General features: G+C 34.6%; 2 protein-coding genes and 1 pseudogene across 12 annotated transcripts; 2 read left to right on the top strand and 1 right to left on the bottom strand.

Annotated features, from left to right (window-relative positions):
- Positions 1 to 4,474: 4,474 nt before the first annotated feature.
- On the top strand, positions 4,475 to 6,393 carry LOC125218286 (BEL1-like homeodomain protein 1). Its single transcript, XM_048119926.2, has 4 exons — positions 4,475 to 4,948; positions 5,090 to 5,412; positions 5,489 to 5,549; positions 5,624 to 6,393. Exons 1-4 carry the CDS (start codon positions 4,475 to 4,477, stop codon positions 6,200 to 6,202), a joined length of 1,437 nt encoding a protein of 478 aa, XP_047975883.1. The 3' UTR covers positions 6,203 to 6,393.
- On the bottom strand, positions 4,736 to 10,573 carry LOC125218297 (BTB/POZ domain-containing protein At3g05675-like). Of its 11 annotated transcripts, XM_048119959.2 has the most exons (7): positions 10,418 to 10,571; positions 10,007 to 10,071; positions 8,343 to 8,403; positions 6,906 to 8,249; positions 6,671 to 6,737; positions 5,105 to 6,141; positions 4,736 to 4,976 (listed from the first exon to the last, which is right to left on the bottom strand). In XM_048119959.2, the coding sequence occupies exons 3-4, from the start codon at positions 8,352 to 8,354 to the stop codon at positions 6,945 to 6,947; spliced, it is 1,317 nt and encodes a 438-aa protein (XP_047975916.1). In that variant the 5' UTR covers positions 8,355 to 8,403; positions 10,007 to 10,071; positions 10,418 to 10,571; the 3' UTR covers positions 4,736 to 4,976; positions 5,105 to 6,141; positions 6,671 to 6,737; positions 6,906 to 6,944. The 11 variants fall into 11 exon arrangements, with proteins under 11 accessions (XP_047975916.1, XP_047975901.1, XP_047975908.1 ...); XM_048119944.2 differs by lacking the exon at positions 8,343 to 8,403 and having other exon boundaries at positions 6,906 to 8,223; positions 10,418 to 10,573; XM_048119951.2 differs by having other exon boundaries at positions 10,007 to 10,572.
- Positions 10,574 to 19,432: 8,859 nt separating this feature from the next.
- LOC125220127 (E3 ubiquitin-protein ligase PUB24 pseudogene) lies at positions 19,433 to 21,054 on the top strand (annotated as a pseudogene).
- The last annotated feature ends 1,347 nt before the right edge of the window (positions 21,055 to 22,401 follow it).

Below are 22,401 nucleotides of genomic sequence, written 5' to 3' on the forward strand. Positions count from 1 at the left end.
TAACTTTTAGTGATTATCATGTTTGCTGTTTTTCTCTTCAAATCTTTGTATGTAATAATAATAATCATGATAATACTGATATACTATTATATTTGATCTAATCTGAATTCACTTTCAAATCAAATAATATCGCGTGCTTATGAAAGTGCCCAAGAAAGAGTGCATGGGTTAGCTAGCAATCTTATCCTAACTCCCCACAATATCTAAAACGTTGAAAAACCGGCCAAACAAAACAAAGGCAATAGTTATAACCACATAAGACTTTAAAATGATTTGACTAGGAAACTACAAACTGAATTATGAAATACGAAAATACACACATAAAATCTTACAATTAATTATGTGAACGTATGTAAGGCCATGACAAATAATAGGACAATAGTAGTGTGAGTGTGACGGATTATCTCATCCAAATGAGTAAATGTCATCTTTTTCTTTACGCTAACTTTGTAAGTACATATGGACAAGAGAGCTGAAGTGTCAAAATTATGAAAATTGGCATAAAATAATTATATTATGAAACTAACACAGAAAACCATTTAATCTCTGTCATATATAAGAGAACCAAGGATGTCATTTTCTCCAAATTTGGCCTTCAAGTATTAACTCATATATACTATATGTAAATAGCTCTAATTTTGATGTCCAAGAGTTATTGGTTTTGCTGGACCACATTTCCAATTGGTTCTTAAAAGTGATTGAACAATCAACGTTGAGATGGGGTCTTCCATTTTTCAGCTAATTAATTAACCGTAAATTAAATAAAGGTGACATATTATCCCTATACCCCTAACCTAATTTGCTTTAATTGTCTCACCTAATACACGTTTTTTAGGTTATCAACAACAAATTCTCAACATATACTATAATTGTTTATTTTGTAATCAATCAGGGGGGTTTTATAATTCTATGATCAAATGTGCGATGGAAATTGTGCAGCTATGGCAAGTACAACTAATTTAATAATTTTAAATTTGTTGAATGACAGATAAATGTGGAATTATGTTTTTCTACACGAAAAATATTGAAATCTTAGTACTAGCTACTTATTTGCCCAAACCGTTGTTAATTTGGAGTTATAGGCTTTTTTAAAAAAAAAAAAAAAAAAAAAATTGGAGCTATTGGCTCAAAGGTTGACGGTTTGATTGTTATTAGCTTCAGCAACTTTAACACTTGAATTTTTTAACCACGCGATTACGTACTGACTATTATATTTAATTTATATAGCAAATGTTTATAATTAATGAATGATTTTCGACAATAATTCATTATTGTATTTGCTTTATAAATGCTTAATGATAAATTCAATGACATAAGTAACTATTTAGGAAAACTATTTGTCCGAGTTCCTACACACTTATATCTCATCAAATTGTTTATAGTTATCATGCAAGTTAGTAACTTAGTACTAATTATGTTTTAATTCTCATCAAATTATTTATATTTGACTCAATTTATGTTTAACACAAGTATATCCGCAAGTGTACGGGCTAATGTAGCAAATAGTAAGCAAAGAGTATCGTTCGTATCCACAGAGACAATCAGTGTCAGCCTAATTACCACGAACCAACCTCAACTACTATCTAGATGAATCGGAAAGTTTTGATTTTTCTAAATCTACTTAAAAGCAAGATAAAAACAATTAAAAACAACTAGAGAACTAAAAGCAAATAAGTGAAAACGGATGTAGATCAAGGATGAGAAGGGTAGAATCCTACGGGTTCGATAACAAGTATCCTATGCTCAACTAATTTTCAAACTATGCCAACAAAGGGTCTCAAGGGTTATTAAGCTATCACTAAGGTAAAACTATATCTTCGGGACCCGAAGCATACATTTTGTAGATTGCTACCTAGAACCAAAGTGTCATTCCTAGAACTAAGGTAACAACTTCTAAAAGCTCCTAAGATACTTAGCTTCATTCAAAGGCTCAAATCTGTCGATTATATTGGCAAAGACGTCAACTTCTCTTCTTTCAAATTAAACTACTCATCTCCCGAGTATTGTAGTAAAATCCACATGCATTTATAAGGTGATCAATCAAATAAATGTATAAGCACAAGAGAAGTCAAAATAACCACATGAGCCAAGGCATAAAAAAAGGAAATCAATTAAACATAAGAATCATTGTATCTCCCCCGTAGAACTCTACGAAGAATTTAGCTAGTCATGTTCAACACAAAAGTCAAAGAAATATTCAAAGAAATATTCAAAAACATTGTTTGAACAAGAATAAAACTTAAAGATGAACTCCTAGAATCGGATTGGGCGGATTGGAGGCCTCGTCTTCAATCTTGCGATGAATACTCATCCTTTGCTCGTTCTTCTCTTCTTTCTAAGTGAAAAAGTGGTATTTTTGGGGTAGGAGGCGTGTAGAATGTTGTAGGAGGCGTCCCATGCATATATATGTTAACTAGGGCTCGAATTTCCATGTTGAAAACTGTCGGCCGAACCTGGCGAGTCGCCAGCTGCGTGCGGCGATTTTGGGCGGTTGTCCTGGCGAGTCGCCAGGTTGGGCATCTTCGAAGCTGGCGATTCGCCAGCTGCGTATTGCAGTTTCGTCCCTTTTCATCTCGGATGCCTCCTTTCGCCATTTAAGCTCATTTTCGACCCTTTTTCTACACATTCTTCATAAAATGGTCAAAATACCAATATCATAGAGAAGTAGCTATAACCATGTCTCAAAATACACAATATACGATCAAAATCAAATAAAACTACCCTCTAAAAACCATGTAAAATTCAAGTGAATCAATAGTTAGCATGCAAGTTAGTAACTTAGTACTTATGTTTTAATTTGAAGTACATTCCGTTTTGCATCTACTACGAAAATAAGTGTGTTAAGTGTTGGACGAGAAAATACGACCTGCCCGTTAAATACAAATTTAGGATCATCAAGAAATTAAATTTTAACATGTAAGAAAATTTCGCACACTTTTTGGCCTCATATATAATTAGGTGTCATGGCTGAAATTTCTCAATCAAAAATATTCAGATAAATTGGTCTGAATCAAAAAGCATGACGTTAATTACATTCCTAATTCCGTCTCTAAAAAATAGATAAATTTGTGTATATCACACGAGTTTTAATGTGCAATTAATAAAGTAAGAGGTTGAAAAAAAAGTAAAAAAGAGGGAAGGAAAAGGTAATGGAAGTAGTGTTAGTAAATTGTGGGATCTATATAATTATTAGTGGTGTGTAATTGATTTAAAACTTTTCATATTTAGATTTTGTCTAATTTCGGGGGACAGCCCAAAATAACAAAACTAGTCTAACTTTTTGGGACCTAAGTATTACAAAAATTGCAAAATTAATATTCACTTATTCTCTTTCCAAACTTGCTCCTACATGTAGTTAATTACACGAACAAAGTAATAAATAAAATTAATGGCTAAGTTTATATAGTAGTAAATTCATAATAGTATCATTTTTGTATTTTGTATATGTGTGATTCGCATAGATAAGGAAACTGACAGATTAGATAAAAAAATAGAGTTACAAGATTAATAATATCATTTTGGGTAGTTAACTAGTCGAGCCATATTAAATGCTTCGTGGCTTTATCCTCCAACTCTTTTATCCACCACAGAAAATACTCCACCAAGATTGACATCTAATTAAAGATAATAATATAATATATCAGTAAAATAAAACAAAAGGAGAAAAAAAAACAAGTGCCCCCCTAGAAAAGAAGAGAAAAATAGCCATACTTTTGCTCATATCATTATTCACGAACAACACCCATAATCATCTACTTCTATATCTATTATTGCAAACTTTTTTTAATTTTCTATTCTAATGTTACTATTGAAATATTCAGGCAGAAGTGGACGTTTCCTCGTTTTTAACTGTTTGTATGTATGCATCTTCTGACACATTAGGATAATGGCGTTTTCAAACTACAACACATCTTTGTCACTCTTACTTAAAAAAGTTGGATTTATTTGTTAGATTGAAGAAGAGAATCCCTGACACTGAAGCCACCTTCAAAGTTCAAATCAAACTGAAAAGGATGGTGAAAATCAGTTAAATTCTCCCTCCTTTCATCAGAGTTCGTCACATGTACTTCAACCTCCAAAAAAAAATTATTGCAACTCTTTGTGAATCAATTTTTAATTAATGAAATCATCAGCAGTCCAATTTCTACTTTTATTTTTTCAACTAGTTATATTAGGAAATAAATGATGTGGTTGGCTTCTTCGCCTCTGTACGCCATCGAAGGTGAAGAGGGCACACATTTCTTTTTTAAATTAATCTTATCAAGACTTGCAATTTATTTTTCAGTACCAGTCTTGATTGGACACTTTGTTAGACTTTTCAGTGCCCAAGATTTTCGAGGCCAATAATTTACATACACTATTATTGTCGTTTAGAAATTTTCCAACTGGCGTTTTCAGCAATCAATCTTTATCACTTCACTTGAATATATATGTGTTGTGTGTGAAAAACAAACTACTTGTCTCTCAGAGATCAATGGCTACATACTTTCTTGGAAATACAGAAATGCAAGGAAACGGCGACGCATTACAAACCCTTATTCTGATGAACCCCGCCAACCAACACCACCACCTCCCGCCGCCTTCCTTCGGCTTCCTCAACTCTACAAACGCCTCTCATGAGATTCACGGCATCCCCCTCCACTACAACGGTGGCGTAGGGGCGCCTGATCAGGTCAAGCGGGGACTCTCCTTGAGCCTCTCCGGCGAGGAGGAAGTTAGGGTTTTTGAGAAGGCGGCGCTGAGTTGCAAGTATTTGAAGGCGGCGCAGCAGCTTCTTGATGAGGTTGTGAACATAAGGAAGGAAGCCAAGAAAGGTAGAGAACCAGCTAAGGAAGATAATGGAAAAGATCCAGAGCCATCCACCGGTAAACGCGGAGCTGAGCTCACTACGGTGGAGAAACAAGAAATTCAGATGAAGAAAGCCAAGCTTGTTGACATGCTCCACGAGGTAACCCTAGTAGTAGAGTGGTTAATACCTGAAACCAAAGGTGCCTGTCTTCAAATTTCTCATCATTTATCAATAAAAAAAGGACAATATTTGAAGATTATAGTATAGAAAATGCAAAATGAAAAAAAGGAGAAATTGTAGGTTGAGAAAGAGTACAAGCAATACAATGAGCAAATGAAGATGGTGATAAGGTGGTTGGAGGAAGCTGCCGGCGTGGGGTCCGCCAAAAGCTACACTGCTTTGGCATTGCAAACAATTTCGAAGCAGTTCAGGTGCCTAAAAGATGCAATAATGGGGCAAATCCGAGGTGCCAGCAGAAATTTAGGCGAAGACAGTGGACTCAAATTAATGGAGGTGTCGAGGTTCCATGATCACATCAACAACGCATGGAGACCTCAGAGAGGCTTGCCGGAGCGCTCTGTTTCCGTTCTTCGCGCTTGGCTCTTCCACCACTTCCTCCACCCGTATATATAATTCCCCATCACATTTCACTTTGCAATTTTGTGTTTTTTTTCCTAAATCTGTTTCTTGATTTTGCAGATATCCCAAGGATTCGGACAAGATCATGCTTGCCAAGCAGGCAGGCCTTACAAGAAGTCAGGTATACCGCTTTTAGCAATAATTCATTACACTCCGTCTGTTTCAAGGTAGCTGAGTCGTATTCCTTTTCATCAGGTCTCTAACTGGTTCATCAATGCCCGTGTTCGTCTCTGGAAGCCGATGGTGGAGGAGATGTACGCTGAGGAGATGAAGGCACAGCAACGAAACGAATCAGAAGAGGAACACACAATCAAAATTGAACACAAAAACAAGGATTTCGTAAACCAAAACACAAGTTCAACATCACCAACTGCTAACGACAACGAGGGCTTCGGCCCCATCGGATCATCAGAAATGGACAGCATCATGGACGGGATTAGAAGCCACAAGAAACCTCGAAAAAGTGACGTGTCGCTGCTATCCCCATCAATGAGCATGTCTGAAGTGGAGAACCAACACATAATTCCCATGAAAGTCGACTACGAGAGCGAGAGGCAGAGCAGACGAGGATTTACCATAACTGGGGCGCCTGCAAATTTCTTCGGTTCGTATGATCCAACTGTAGGAATCGAACAGTTCCAACAACCGTACTCGATCAATGGGGTTTCGCTCACATTAGGGCTCCAGCACTGTGAGAACCTCTCCAACCAAACCTTTATGCACAACAGAAGCGTTGAGGGTGATGCTCAAGGGAATGATTTCGTTGATTACTAGCTAGGGAAAAAGAGTTGATGCATGCTTAGGTTATATACGAGGAAAGTTGCTTAGGTACTAATAACATTAAGACAGCTTAATTTAGTACATACTCCGTATTTCTTATTGAGGGCAGTTCTGTATATTGATTTTGTTAAGACCAGATGATTGGTGGGCGGTATATACAAGAATAATGAGTGGTTTAAAGTTCATTTTTTGGAATGCTTTGGTTTTTCTTTCTTGCTTTGCAATTCTAGATTCTTTTTTATTTCAATCATCCATTAGATAAAGTGACAAGTTAAGAGAAGTAGTTAAGTGTTTAGACTATGAAGAGAGAGAACTGTCTGTTAATGTCAGTCAGTGAAAATCGACAAACAAGGGGAAAAGGGAGTAAGAAATACTCATTCTACCACGACAACAAGGCGCAACTTAGTTGGTAAGACGCTTCTCCTCATCCAATAAGTAGGGGTTCATAATCATATAAATTACCTCTTACACAATTTGAACTGAATCAGCTTTTGAAGATTGAAGCATACAGAATCAAAATCTAGCTCACCTGCAAAACTACAATTCTGATATTTGCAAAATAATACATTAAAAAAATCTTTAAAACTCAATGCATCAAAACTATGTTGAGTAAAAGTTGCATAAATCATACACCAGATCTACGTGAGGATTAGTACACTGCTTTTGAATTGTTAGATGACAGGTTACAGAATCTTACTAGAAGAGTGATACAATCCATCGAGCAAAGCCACCCTTATCATACTCTGTTAGGAGTTGGGTCATTTCCATCGAGTAACGCCAGCCTTCGCTTGGCAACTTTTGATCTGTAGCACCACACTTCAAATGCTTCGGTTAGATCTGGGTAGCGAATCTGTTTATTTTCAAACCACTCTGTCAAAATTTCTGCTTGGTCTGATGATGGCAATGCAAGAATTATCGACACAAATGCTGATTCCAATGATTGCCAAAGCTCGTCGTTAGATTTCAGCAGCATATCATTGTCATCATCAGAAGCGACAGAGTCAACTGAAGGCTTCACGAGTCTAACAAACGGTAGCCAAACTTTGACCATTTGAAGGCGTTTCATAGTAGGTAAGATGAGAGTTCCATACCCTATAGCTTCCAACACTTTGGCAGCAACCTCTAGAACTTTCACCTGGATGTGTAGTGAGCTTTCTCGACAAGCTTCCTCAGCAACTTTCACTATCTTTACAGACGTCTCCACCCAGGTGAGAACAAAATCACTTGAGATTTCTAACTTTGTTACTATTTGAGAAGTCCATGATAAATCATTCAAATAGGCCTGGAACAACTCGATCTTCCCTGCTTCAGCCATTGATTCTTGGAGATCACCAACCAAAGAATCCACAAGGCTAACAAATCTCATTAGTAATCCATTCACACATAACTTAGCTTCCATTTTGATTTCATCAGCAGCAGTTAACAAAGGAGCATCGTCATCCTCAGTCAGCAAGTATTCAAGCTGCTCCTGAGATGAGACCTTCAGATCATTCATCGAGGATGGTGGCGAAGATGTGGCAAATTGGATGGCTGATATGAAGATCTTAATAACAGCCAAAGGATTGACTGGCTGCAAACGAGCAAGTACCGCTTCTGCTTGGGATCCCATTCCAGGAATAACTTTCAAAACCTCTTCTTCCTCAGATTCATCCCAAGGGACTGCTTCCAAATAGCCTACACAGGTGGAAACAATTTGAGGGCATACCAGATGAATCGCAACTCTCAGTATTCCAAGAGCATTCTTAACACTGCCTATATCAGTCACACTCACATCTGAGGTGAAATAGAAAAGTCTAAGAATGACAATATGATGGTCAAAATCGGATTCTTCACAATGAACCTCAACACAGTTACGCGAGTCAAGAATCTGGCATGTTGGCCAACTATCAGATAACCGGTCAGCAAAATACTTGCTTTTGTCTACAAGAATATGTGAATGGCAGTATATCCAATCATCACGCCCTTCCTGTGTTCTAATCCTTACAACAACGTCGCTAGTAGTTCTGTCACCAATCCTGCATGGCGTCCTAGATTCCTTATCCTAGAATTATCGAAATGTTGAACCAAGAAACGATTGCTAAGTATTTTCCAGCAGACATGATTTGTAGCAATTTAGGCACGCAAAATAACTCACAGATAATGCCATCAACTGATTTTCTAGTGAAAAATGCTGTAGCTTCTAAGCGTTGTAAAACCTGTGGTCAGACAAGTTAAAACATACAAACGGTAAGTACACGGACAGCATAATTCTTCTTGCAATCATTACACTTACAAATTATCGATATGGAGAAAATAACTTGGAGCTATACTATGCAAATTACAATATTCAATTCAAGCCAACAAAGCTTTTCTACATTGTAATCAAGCTTTCACATTTTACCTCGGCATTCAGCAAATAAGACTAATACCTTAATTGATGCTTATTTAATTTTCAAATTAAAAAAAAAACCGCTTTTTTACCAAAAAAGAGAGCATGGAATTTTAACTTTCATATGTTAGTCAGCTCTCAGAGATAGAGATCAGGAAAAGAGTATTTTAATTTTTAACTCTGGAAAAGGACATTCATTGTTGTTGTTGTTGAGTGTGGGAGAGTGATACCGATTGTAGTATAATAAAAGTGCATGGCTAACCTACTAAAGCGAGGAAGAAACTCATGCTGAAGAAAAATCTTGGCCAGTGAAAGTTAATGTAATATGAAGTTGGACAAGCAACTTAGTGGACTCAGATAATCATTTCTTCAGTCCAATTTTACTGGTTAAATGATAGATACAATCAATGAGCTGCCTAGCTTTACTTGAGCAAAGCAAACTAGAGCATATCATAGCATACAAGTTCCAACCCCTTTGCTCCACGTATTAGTGATGACATCTATACAATTTACTATCACTACACCCAATTGCATAAACTAACTTTTAGTTGCCTAAGGGGAAATCCAGCATAAAAATATGAATACAAGTATATGACAAATGAAGAAAATGGCAGCAAGTTAATCCAGCATTAATAAGCAGTTACCAAAAACTATTTTGACATAATTCGCATTTCAATATCCATCTAGATGACATGTATTAAGAATTAAAGACAAAGCATAAACATAGACTAAGTAAATAGCATTTCAATCTGCCATACATGATTCAAATACAGGATGTCATACAACAAACTAAAAAGGAACATACTCCAATTAGCCAATTTGCCTTTGAGGCGATATTGCACCGAACATTCAGAGCTCTTAATGTTTTAAAACCACCAATTGACACTACTCAGGAGAGACTACTTATGGAGAACAAACACATAATATCAGAAATCAAATACCAAAAAGCACAGGCGAACCACAAAAGTCTTAAGATGCATGACAATCGCCTACCATTTGGATTCTGAGTCACAAAGGTTAAAAGAAAATTATGGAGTAGTAGTTTTAGTTAACTAAGTCAACAGTTAAACTTACTATGGATATATAAATCCACTCAAAACAAACCTATAATCATGAACAACTATAAAATGTAAGACCGAACTTTTACAAAACCGAATCCTTCGGATCATCATTCCTTAAATGTCACACTGATGAGCTTGAAACTATCAGCCTATCACCAATTCACCACTATAAAACTGTGAAATTGAATTGACCAGAGCAAAAAGCCCAACGCGGAAGAAGAAAACAGCTCAACATGGAAAGCAAGACAATTGTTTCAAAATTCAGGCTTTTAACCATTAGTGGAGGATGTGTATAAGTAAAAAATAAAAAAAAAACAAACAATAAATAAGCTTGTAGAATAGATGGAATTCAGTTGGGAGAAAACTCACAATATGAACTTTTGCCACATCGATTTGTGAGGCGTCAGAGATTTCCCCTTCATTTTACAGATAGGCTGCACGATGGAAGTAATTAAGCACGCATGAAACATATACATAAACTAGATTCATTTTTCAGCAAGGTTGAGCGCGTCCTCAAATCTGATTTCTCATCCACAAAAAGCTACAATTCACCGCCATTCAACAAATTCCAACCAACATATCACCAGCAAATTCGTATGCAGTGATCACACTCACATAAAAAATACAACTGAACAGAAAATCAGAGCACACACGAGAAATCCTACTTGATACAATTAGATTTTCCCATCTCATAAAGAACAAAGAGAAATTTGGTAAGATAAAAGGAATAAATAAAAAAAGGGGGCAAAAAGTGACGAGTTTGGACGATTAAGGAGGTACTCTTGTAGTGTCGAGTCGCTGAACCGATCTGAGGGCGAGAAGAGGCGGCTGAAGGGGAGGCGCGACTGTTTATACCCGAAGTCGGAGCCGGAGTAGAAAGGGGACAGAGTTGGGGATTTGGTTTTCTCAATATGGAGTTCCTAAACAAAATGTTTATAAAATTCGTTTTATTTTACAAGTGATAAATAAAAAAGATTAAAAGTATCCATAATATTGCAGTTTCATCCATGAGATCATTAAAACAATATTCCAAGGCATTTATTAAGCAAATATAGAGTACTATAATGGAAATAGTGTTAGAAGTGGGTCCATATAATTGGTACTCGTAATGTTTAATGGGCTTAAACATTTCTAATTTAGATAGGTACTCCCTCCATCCTATAAAGATATCCTATAAAGATGGTCCTATTTTTCCATATCCGTCTGTCCCATAAAATTTATCTCATTTCATTTTTTTACTATTTTTAGTAGTGGACCGACTCTATATTTCATTAACTCATTCTTACTCACATTTTGTTATAAAATTAATATATAAAAATAGGACTCACGTTCCACTAACTTTTCGACTCACTTTTCATTATATTTCTTAAAACTCGTGTCCGATTAAAGTGAGACAATCTTTGTGAGACGGAGGAACTAAAAAAAGTACAAGAGACGTATTAGTAGTTCTTATTTTTATGGAATACAAGAGAGTATTTGGTTTACATTTCTAAATGTGTCGCAATCCAAATAATCTCGTTTCGGTGTTAGCATCATCCAATGCAGCAGCAACATTGGCAATAGAAGATGTGAGAGAACAATATGATGAGTGATGAAACTAATTACTACTTATTATATTTCTCAATTTGCGATTATAACTAATTACTACTTATTATATTTCTCAATTTGCGATTATATTTGCCCCTGATGTACACATAACTAATTAAATTACGAGCAGTGATAAACGTACATAAATTTTATGTACATAATTGTATATTTTAGATATTTTATCTTTATAACAAGTTCCTAATTTTTGATTATTTTTAAATTAATTAATATATTACTTATCTATCCTTCAAGAATAAATATAAGTGGAAAAACGTTTTTTTCTATAGAGTGAACTACATAAATGATACCTGATCTTTCACTTTCGCACATAAATAGTACCTCATCTTTATTTTATATCATTTTTTATACCCCATGACAAAAATAACCCTAGATACCAAACATGTGATTTTTTTGTTATAGAGGATATTTTTGGAAATTTTAATTAAATAGAACCAAATATGTGAATTTTTTTTCTTCCTTTCTTATTTCTTTTTTTCTTCTTTAGTTTGTTCTTCTTTCTTCTTTCTTCATTTTCTTCTTTCTTTTTAGTATTTTATCTTCCTTTCTTCTTTCTTTTTTCTCCTTAATTTATGTTTCCTCTTTTTTCTCTTCTCTTCTTTTTCTTCTTTCTTTTTAGTGTTTTATGCATACATCTAATTGCATTCATAATATAAATCAATAACAAAACACCTAATTAAATTAATTATTCAAAGTAATTAAATCCATTAAATATTTTTAATTGACTTATTTATAACCCTAACTAAAAAGTATATGAAAGAATTATTAATTGGTGATGAGTTTTCTATCTTTCATCTTTATCTTACCTACCACAGTTTTAATACATAGTATTTGATACGTTTGTATCACCTTCATTCACTATTGGAAAAAATAATGCTCGTAAAAGTTAACATAGAAATTAGATATTAGGAATTACTATAATTTAAATTTTGCACAACTAATAATTATACCTCGATAAGTGACCAGAATTAGCGGTATCAATGGAAATCAATTCAAAAAATTAGCAAGTATGAAGAAATACTCAAAGCATTGAACTGGGAAGAGATGGCTGAAAAAAAAGTTTGAAGAATATAGAAAATCGGCAGTTTGATAAGATTAATATAAATAATGAGAAATGTTTAATAGGAAGAAAGAGAAAATTAAAAGAAATGTTTTTTGAAAGAAATTGATGTGGAGGGGCGCATACAACAATTGCACGAGGGAGGAGTATAGATATGGAATATTTGATAAGATTAGTATATAAATCATGGGATGATTAGTATATAAATCATGGGATGTATTTATATACTTTTCCAATATTTTGTTCTTTTTTCTTTTTAATCTTGTCCATCCATTTGCAAGATCTAATGGCCCAAAATAGGGTCTGATTAATTAAATTATATTCATTAAAATAATTGAAAAGGGCATTATTGTCTTTCACATTTGATTTAGTTATGGTAAGTAGCTTGATTTTCTCCATCAAAAAATTTAGACTTTATTTTCTACGATACACTCAATCTGTCTTCTCTTCCATCTTTTATTCTTCTAATATTCTCCATTGAAGCTCCATCGGTTTTCTTCTTCTTTTAATTCCGAATTCTTATCGTGCAGTTCATCGCTCCCTCGGCGTTATTCTTCTTCTTCATTTCGAATTGTTATCGTGCAGTTCATCATCTTACAATTTTGGTTTTATTGGAGAAGTCGTGATTCCTTGACGTTTTCTTCAACAATGGAAGAAGGTAATTTACGTACTTGAATCTGACGTTTTCTTCAACAATGGAAGTCATTCTTTTGTTTTCGTTTCGTTGACGTTTTGTTCATTACTAATTCGTTCCATGAATTTGACGTTTGAATGTACGTCGCTAGTGTAATTTAATCCACTAGGGTTAAGTAGTCTTTGGCGGCTAGGGTTTATTATGTTGCTTAGGCGACAAGTCTCATGTATTATGGATGTACTGGTCTCTGCTTCATATCCATAAAGTATCAATACGATCACTCCCCATACTTCTCCACCCCATACATCCTATCCACTCTTTACGGGATGTACTGGTCTCTGCTTTGTCCTCTGATAATCTATGCCGAAGCTTCTGGGCTAATACAATTAGAATTACATCATCTACTGCTTCATCAAAATCAACGCGACGCTGCTTACTTGCTGACCAAAAAAAAAGAAAGAGACATGTATTCCATGAGTTTTCTGTAATGCACAAAATCTTGCACATTAATGTTAACAAATGAGTAAATAATGCATAAAAATCAATTTATCCGATGCATAGATAGACACCTTTTCTCAATAATGTAAAATGTCTACTATGTAATGCATAATATCAGCATAATAATGCATAATATGAACTTAATAATGCAAATATTTACTGTTACAAATTGGGTAACTAATACAAAGATTCAAACTTAGAAATAGTACAGTTTAGCTTATACTTAAAAACGTACACACCATTACTTAATAATGTACATTTTCAACTAAATAATGCATATTATTAACCAAATAATGTACATTTTTGAAACTGTTCCAATGTAACCAATGTGCATATTATTATCCGTAAACACAATGAACAAATAATGTTCATTTTCAACCAAATAATGCATCAATTCAATTGAAACAATTGCTTCAGATTACACGAACATTACCACATACATCAAAACACAACCAACAGTCAATAATGTCACACAACTAACAAATAATGCTTCATCTAATTGTGAACCAATCGTTTCATATTCAAACCAAATCATGAAACACACAACAGTCACAATAATGCATAATTTATCTATGAATACAGAGTATAAATGCAAGATAATGTTCAATAATGTAGTACAGCCAAGGAATAATGCATCAAAACAAGGGAAACAATTACGTAACCTTCAGTCTGTGTTGGTTGACTCTTGAAGGGTTTGCCTCTCTTCATTGTTCTGCAATACACACCAACGAAATCAGTTGAATTCCTTCATCCAAATCGACAAAAAAATATAGATATAACTCAATAATCAACCAAATCGTCAATAATGGACAGAATCGACAACACAGTGAACACAAAATCGACAATTTCCATAAACATCTACAAAATCCGTATGGTTTCACCCGCAATAATCGAACATATACCAAATACAACTCAGCAATAAACTAAAAAATTAAATAATAGACAGAACCCTAGTTCAATAGATTACAATTTCATTTTTATAGAATAATTGACCCAAAACCGACGCTTACAAGTGTTTATTACCCAAAATCGAATCTTCAGAAACCAAAATCGGAACTTCAGAAACTCAATCGTGCGCGCGAAACTACAAATCGGTCCTTTAGGCCTGTGAATTGGCGACCGACGTTGATTTTTGCGGCGAGATGACCGATGATTCTACCACGTTTTTACGGCGAGAGACGGTGGCGGAAGTTTCTTCTCGACATCAATTTGGGGCGGCTAGGGTTTTTTGTGGAGAGAAGAATTGAGGGAACGTGGTTGATGACAGAGAGTAGAATGATGGAATGAGAATGGTATGTCAATCAGTTTTCCCAATAAATCCCGTAATCATTGTATCCAGTGTCTTTTTACTCTTATTCCCTCATAATGCACAGAATATGACCAATAATGCAACACGGGTTCAGGTTCTTAATCTTGATCTTGACCGTCCAAATCTCTAATCTAATGGTTGATATTATGAAGGAAATAGTATCTAAAGGGGTAAAAGGAGCTTAATGCTCCCTATAAATCATAATTAAAGTTTGTTTATTAATTTAAAGTATAATATAATTTAATAATAAAAAACCGGTTCGTTCCAATTAAAGGCCATTATGTACATAAAATTTATATATATATGTTTATAGTGCTCCAATAAAAGTTTTAATATTAGTACTAACTTTCATATATCCCACGACAAACTTTAAAACTCCATATTACTTCTGCTGTTGTACGCTTTAATTGTTACTACGATTGATGAATAATATAATCGCAAATGAGCTATAATTTGAATTTATTGGAATATAAAAATATATGTGAGCACTAATTTAGTTTGGAGGGAAATTTTAGCTTCAAAATAAATTTATTATATATATAGGTTGTTTAACTCTATTTATTCATTTATTTTTGTTTATATTGTGAAATTATTACGATATTATTATTGTATTATTTTTTTCTTTTCAAAGCCATCTTACTTGAATTTTCATTATAAATAAATCTTTTCCTTAGCACTATTTTGGTCAAATAGTCAATGAGAACCTGGAAAAATATCAAAATCGAGTACACGAAGAAGAGCCTGATTACTTTAAATTTTTTTCCCAGAAAAAAAACGAAAAAGGTTGATTCAAGTTGAGTATTCTAAAATTCAACTAGTCTAAACATAGGAGAATTTAATAATCTACATTTACCAAAAAGCAAGAATTTGGAATTGATCATGTTACTGTCTCCGTTTAGGTGCAGGGGATTGCGGGCAAATTAGAGTATAGAACTATACCCTAAACAGTGAAACAATATGCATAGATTAATGTGATTCCAACTTTGTAGAGAAAAATTCAAATGAAATTAACTTATTTTATCACTAAAATAGGTTTAAAAAATAAATAAATCTTGATTTGCAGCATTTTAGTGTACAAGAGAGGAACAAACGTGTGAAAAAGAGAAGAAATATATGGAATAGTGAGGATAAGATTCCAACGGCACACAGCGCAGCTTCTGTTTACTCTATTTGTAGAGGTTCAAATATTGTCCGGACATGTTGAAATCTACCTAGAATATTCGTAACATTTCACTATGACCGAAGTAGATCAAATTTGAACGATTAGATCTTCAGGTTAATTTTATAAACGTTGTTATTGTGTTTGTATTGTAGTCTAGTCCGGTCAACACAGTTTGACCGGATTGTACTAGTGACCAAAAATTTAACTATGAGAAGTTAAATAATACTCTTCCGTCCCAACTAAATTGGTATAAAACTTTTAGCACGATGATTAAGAAATTTTGTTGAATAGATTAAATGAAAGTAAAATAAATAGGAGAAGGAAAAAAGTAGGAGAGATGAAGAGAGAATAAAGTAGGTGATAGAAATAAAATAAGAATGATTGGATGTTTTGTTTTTTGTCAAAAAAAAAGGAAATGACTCAACTTTGTTTAGACGTCCCAAAAAAGAATACGACTCAACTTAGTTGAGACGTATGGAGTATAGAAGCTATCTACGTTCCAAGTAGATAATCATGATATACTCCCTTCGTCCCCCATTAATAGTTCACTTTTGTCATTTTAGTCCGTCCTCCGATAATTGTCCACTTTCACTTTTTTACCATAAATGGTAATAAGACCCACATTCAACTAACTAATTCCATTAACATTTTATTATAAAACTAATATATAAACGAGGAATTCATATTCCACTAACATTTTTAATCCACTTTTCTTTAAATTTCTTAAAAGTCGTATCGAAATCAAATTGGACCATTATTAGAAGGCGAATAGAGTAATATATATTGATCTCATTTGTAGGATTTTGATATAGACTGTATTTGTATATATAATGGTACAATAATAATGTCTTTCGGCCAATAATATTAGTCTATCATTTGGTGTACTATCTCCGTGTATAAAAAATAGATAAAATTATAGTAGTAAAAGGTAGAGGAACACTATTGGTTGAAAATATATTTTTATACCATTCTATATATATATACAAATACTGTCTTTATCTAAATCCTGTGAATTAGCTGAAAAGGCATTAGTATACCATTCTACATACAAAATCTTAAGAATGAGATTAATTATATGATAAGTAATTTCCTCATACTAAAATAGATGACACACTTTATTTTTAATTTATTTTTCCTTGTTAAAAAGTATTCTTTCATTTAATATAAAAGTATACTAGTATATACATAATATTTCTTAAAATTGTATGTGACATCGAACGAATAGAGAATAGAAGAACAGTAGCTGAAAAGATATTATACTACCATCCTATATATACTAGTAATACCGACATAGGTTTATATATAGTCAATATGAAAATCTGCATTACTTATGATCTGAGTTAAGTCAGTTGACCAATGACTGGCCTTTTTGACTTGAAGTTTGCGGTGTGACTGATGGATACTAATTTGTTATTTATATGCTCGTACAATTATTTCATTTTCTTATATTAATGTTTCTTGAATAATTTGCTCACGGCATTCACGTTGAATCAGTCTTCTACGACACCTTTTCATCTTATCATATCTTTCTCCTTTACAACTCATAATATCTTAAATTATCCTTCATTCTTCTTTATTTATCGTGCATGGAAGCAAGTGACATAAATATTATTAACATAGATATAGTACTAAATATAGTCATGCACTTAATTAATAAACTTCAATTAAATCACTCACTAGTTATAAATATTAGTGCATGCTCGCAGAATAGCAATGATTTTGTATACTAATAATTACTCATCAAATAAGATAATTTTGTAGTACTAATATTTTATTTCTTGCACTTTAATGATTTCGGCCAACGTGTCAAGGTTATATTTGACAAATGCAGGCCTAATACCAAATTAATGGGTGGGCCAAGAGTTAAGTATTGTAGTCCATAATTTAGTCTTAAACTTTTTCCTAGCATCATGTGTAGTCAGTACTAGAAATCGATATCTTTCCGTTAACATTCCTTTTTCACATGCATATTTGATAGTATTTCAAATGTTATGAACTTTTTATTTAGAAAAAAGACTACATGTAAAGAACGCGCTTACATTTTGCTTAAAGTGTACGCCGCATTCCAGTTTGCACAATTTTAAACGTTTGGAACTTTTGATTTTTTGGCTCAAAATTAGTAGTAGTATTATAAATCAGTGAACCAATGATGAAAATTTAATCATCAATCAATCAAAGTAAATCGTAAATTAGATATAATTATTTTTATTAATAAATCAAATTGTTCAAGATCATAAACAACCCAAACGTAGTTTGTATATTAACATCTTCTTTCACATAAAAATGCTCCTAGCTACAACAAAATAAATAATAACTTAGAATAAGGAAAATTCAACACATCTTCAGTTTAAGCCCTTTTTTCCTATATGAATTGTGAAAGAAGAGATCAGGTTTCCAAGTCACCATTTTCCTTAAAATTTTATGTGCAAATATTAATTGCAGCCCTCCAAATTAGTATTCCATATTGGATGAGGTCAAATTCTGCCCTACGAAAATATGAAAGGAGAATTAAAATAAAGTAATCATTTGTATATATTTTCATAATTTAATGTGAACATATCAGCCAAATAAATGAATCAATTGTATATATTTTCATAATTTAATGTGAACTTGTCACTGTCAGCCAAGTCCTTCTACAGATTACTTCTATTTCATATACTAGCTATATATAACAAAAACTTTTTTAATACAAAATTTGTAAATATGAGAGAAATAGAGAAAAAAAATAGTTAAAATATTACTACCAATTAAAGCCCATCTCATTAAGAGATAAATAAACCAATTAAAAATAGAAGTAGACTAATTTTTATTAATGGAGCAAAATGGAAAAACATGACTGATGATTGTCTACCAATTAAGTACTTAATTTATTGTATTTTGCTTGTTAATCCCTAACTTTAGCCAAATTTTGATTATTTTTTTTGAATACTGGCTTTAAAAACCTCCTATAAATTATCAAACAATTAATTTGTTCTGATTTCATAATTAAACTATAGATTTATACTAATTCGCAATGAATCACGATTCCAACAATAACACACGTTTGACTTACTCGTATGACACTATCGAACGTCATCCAAAGTGACGTCACGGTTTAGGTAGTGAAACAACATTGTATAATTACTATTATAAATTAAATAATTTTATTTATTGAATTATGATTTATATTAATATTATTAGAGCTAAAATCTGAATTACTTTCAAGATACTTAAACAAGTCAATAATTTATAAACGAATTTTAAAACACAAGAAATTTACAAAACTTTATGAATTTACAACTAAATACTTAATACCCCATTTATTTATTCTACTCCTAAAAGTCATGGGTATAAAGCGATTTGACGACTCCTATCAATTGAATAGGGCGCGGTAATTAGTGACTTACAACACAACTAATTAGCACCCTATTCCCCAATAAAAAAATCCAATTAAAACGGATTATTCATGACTTAGCAAAGACTTAGACGTCTCAAGTAAGCAATCATACTTGTTGATTGAAGAAAACTGGAACATAATAATTGAGTTCAAGTTGCAGTTAAGTGTCTTAAAATCCTTTTCCTTTGTCATTTTTCCATCATTCTGCATCCCAACTGTCACGACTGATGCCCCCCGTGAGAACATGCGACTCCACAAATCACGACCAAATTTCCTTCTCTCATTCAAAGCCAGCCTTATAAATCACTTTCAATAGAGCCGCATTTTCTTACCAAGATTATGGCGATGATGGAGAATGTTGTGGAAGTACCCGAGTACTTCCTCTGCCCGATCTCACTCCAGATCATGAAGGACCCCGTCACCGTCGCCTCCGGCATCACCTACGACCGCCTCAGCATCGAGCAGTGGCTTTTTACGAACCGCAACACCATCTGCCCCGTCACCAAGCAGCCCCTCCCCCACCACCACTCCTCCTCCTCCCTCACTCCTAACCACACTCTCCGCCGCCTCATCCATGCATGGCTCAACCCCAACACACCACTCACTAAAGCCACCCTCACCAGTCTGATTCAGGGGCTCAGCGTCCCTGAATCAGAATCCCAACTCCAGGCCCTCCAGAAGCTGGAGGGCCTGGCGCGGGAGAGCGAGGAGAACAGGGCCTACATGGCCCAGGATGATGACCTGGCAAAAAAATTGATTCATTTTGTGGTCTCCTTACGAAGAAACTCCACCGCCGTGGGGGCGGAGGAGGCTCTCCGCATTTTGTACATCCTCCGAGGAGGAGGCTCCGTCACGGAAGCAAGGGTTTTGAAAATGGACAATGCGGTATATTCCGATGGAGAAATCATCGATACGCTGATGTGGGTTTTCGAGTGCGATCGCTTCAAGGGTGACGACGGGGTCAGGTCACACGCGGCGCACGCGCTTCGGGCGGCGGTGGAGAAGGGCGGGGCGGGGGTGCTGGGGAGGCTGAAGCCGGAGTTTTTCAAGACGGCGGCGCGTGGGCTGAGGGAGGGGGGAGCGTGGAGGCACGCGCTGCTTCGGGTGCTGCTGGAGGCGTGCCCGTGGGGGAGGAACCGGGCGATGATGGTGGAGTCGGGGACGGTGTTCGACCTGGTGGAGGTGGAGCTGAAGGGGCCCGGGGAGAAGAAGGCGACGGAGATGGTGCTGGGGATCATCTACCACCTGTGCCTGTCCGCGGAGGGGAGGGCGCAGCTGCTGAGCCACGCGGCGGGGATCGCGGTGGTGACGAGGAGGATACTGCAGGTGTCGGCGGCGGCGGATGATCGGGCGGTGCTGATTCTGTGGCAGATAGCCAAGTATTCGGCGACGGAGGGAGTGCTGCAGGAGATGCTCAGGGTTGGGACGGTCACGAATTTGTGCTTGGTCATGCTGGCGGATAGTGCTTCGTATTTGAAGGAGAAGGCGAGGAAGATATTGAGGATGCATTTTGATGCGTGGAAGGATTCGCCTTGCATTGACACTGCTACCATAACTAGGTATACAAGCTGACTTTATTAATGCTTTTTCTTTGGGGACGATTTAACCACTCAAAATATACGATTCAAACGTTGTTATATCAGTTTGGATTTAGATATGGGCTTTGTTAGGTCGATCTTGATGCAAATTATCTTGGAGATTTGTTTCTGCTTTCTTCTTTTTTTCTTCTTATACGTAGTAAATATCTTAATCACAATTTGTAGAATTTAATTACCTCACATGTGTGATTTAAGTTTTGCGTGTTTAGATTTTTATAAGACTAATTATGAGTGTTAAAAGTAGTATGATTAAAGCGCAATAAGAAGCATATGCCATTTTATGGAAGAAGATCAAATGAGAATGGTCTATGATGGAAGATCAAGTGATCAGAATGAGATTATTATACTCCGTGAGAGATTGAGTACGTATACATAAATACATATTTCCTTCTATCCGCTATTAAAAGTCTCATTTCTTGGCGACACAAGTTTTAAGAAATATTAAAAAAAATGGATGGAAAAAAGTTAATGGAACGTGAGTCTCACCTGTATATACTCCCTCCGTCTCATAGAAATAGACCATATTAATTTCTTTTATCGTCCGTCTCATAAAAATAGTCCATATTCATGTATGACAACTTTTTTTTCATTCTCTTTTACTTTATCATTTATGGGTCTCACCATCCACCAATATTTCTATGAGATGAAGGGAGTATTAGTTTAAATGAAATGTGAGTAGAATGAGTTAATATATTGTGACATCCTATTACTATTATTTATAGTAAAATAAACGAGGATTGTTATTTATAAACAACCTGAAATTGAAATAGGATTCCTATTCGCGAGCCGGGAGTAGATTGCAAGAACTTGAGGCAATCAAATAAATACTAAATACATTCACAACCACATTAGTTTATTACTGTTGCAAATGGTTTACTTTTTGTTCGTCGCGGATATATGAAAGTTTATATGTTTACGCGTGTAACTCCCACTATATTATCCTACCCATATACTCTCAACATCCGTCCACCAAAAATAGTTTGATGGACAAACCATATTTTAACATGAAATTGGATAAGTGAGAAATTCTTACTCTACTAGATAGTAGAGTAAGTAGGAGAAATAAAAAAAATTGCTGATAAAGTAGAAAAAGAGAGTACTCCCTACATCCCTAATAATTTATCATCATTTGACCTGACACGGGTTTTAAGAAATGTATTAGAAAGTGGGTTGAAAATGTTAGTGATATGTGGGTCCTACGTTTATATATTGGTTTCATAATAAAATGTGAGAAGAATGAGTTGGTGAAATGTGATGTCTATTACTAAAAATGATAAAAGTGAAAGGTGACAAATTTTTAGGGACAAACCAAAATGTAAATAAGTGACAAATTTTCAGGGACAGGGAGAGTAATAAATTGAAAGTATCTTTTCATTTTTATTATGAGACTAATTTTTGTGGACGGACAAAAATATAAAGATGAAATTATTTTTCGTGGATGGAGAAAGTATATATACACGTTTACACATGCATGAAGAAACTTAGATGTGTGTGTTGGCCAAATGATATTGGTTAATGTCTG

The sequence above is a fragment of the Salvia hispanica genome, chromosome 2 (genome assembly GCF_029641045.1).
Source record: "Salvia hispanica isolate PSC_SH4W2 chromosome 2, Shi_PSC_v1, whole genome shotgun sequence".
NCBI classification, from domain to species: Eukaryota; Viridiplantae; Streptophyta; class Magnoliopsida; order Lamiales; family Lamiaceae; genus Salvia; species Salvia hispanica.

Excerpts from the sequence above, each read along its gene's own strand:
- LOC125218286 (XM_048119926.2), top strand. The coding sequence starts at position 4,475 with ATGGCTACATACTTTCTTGGAAATACAGAAATGCAAGGAAACGGCGAC. Across the intron at positions 4,949-5,089 it reads TTGTTGACATGCTCCACGAG|GTTGAGAAAGAGTACAAGCA; the intron begins GTAACCCTAGTA and ends GAGAAATTGTAG. Across the intron at positions 5,413-5,488 it reads TTCCACCACTTCCTCCACCC|ATATCCCAAGGATTCGGACA; the intron begins GTATATATAATT and ends TTGATTTTGCAG.
- LOC125218297 (XM_089064085.1), bottom strand. The coding sequence starts at position 10,113 with ATGTATATGTTTCATGCGTGCTTAATTACTTCCATCGTGCAGCCTATC. Across the intron at positions 8,224-10,006 it reads ATGTGGCAAAAGTTCATATT|GATTGGTGACAGAACTACTA; the intron begins GTGAGTTTTCTC and ends GACGCCATGCAG.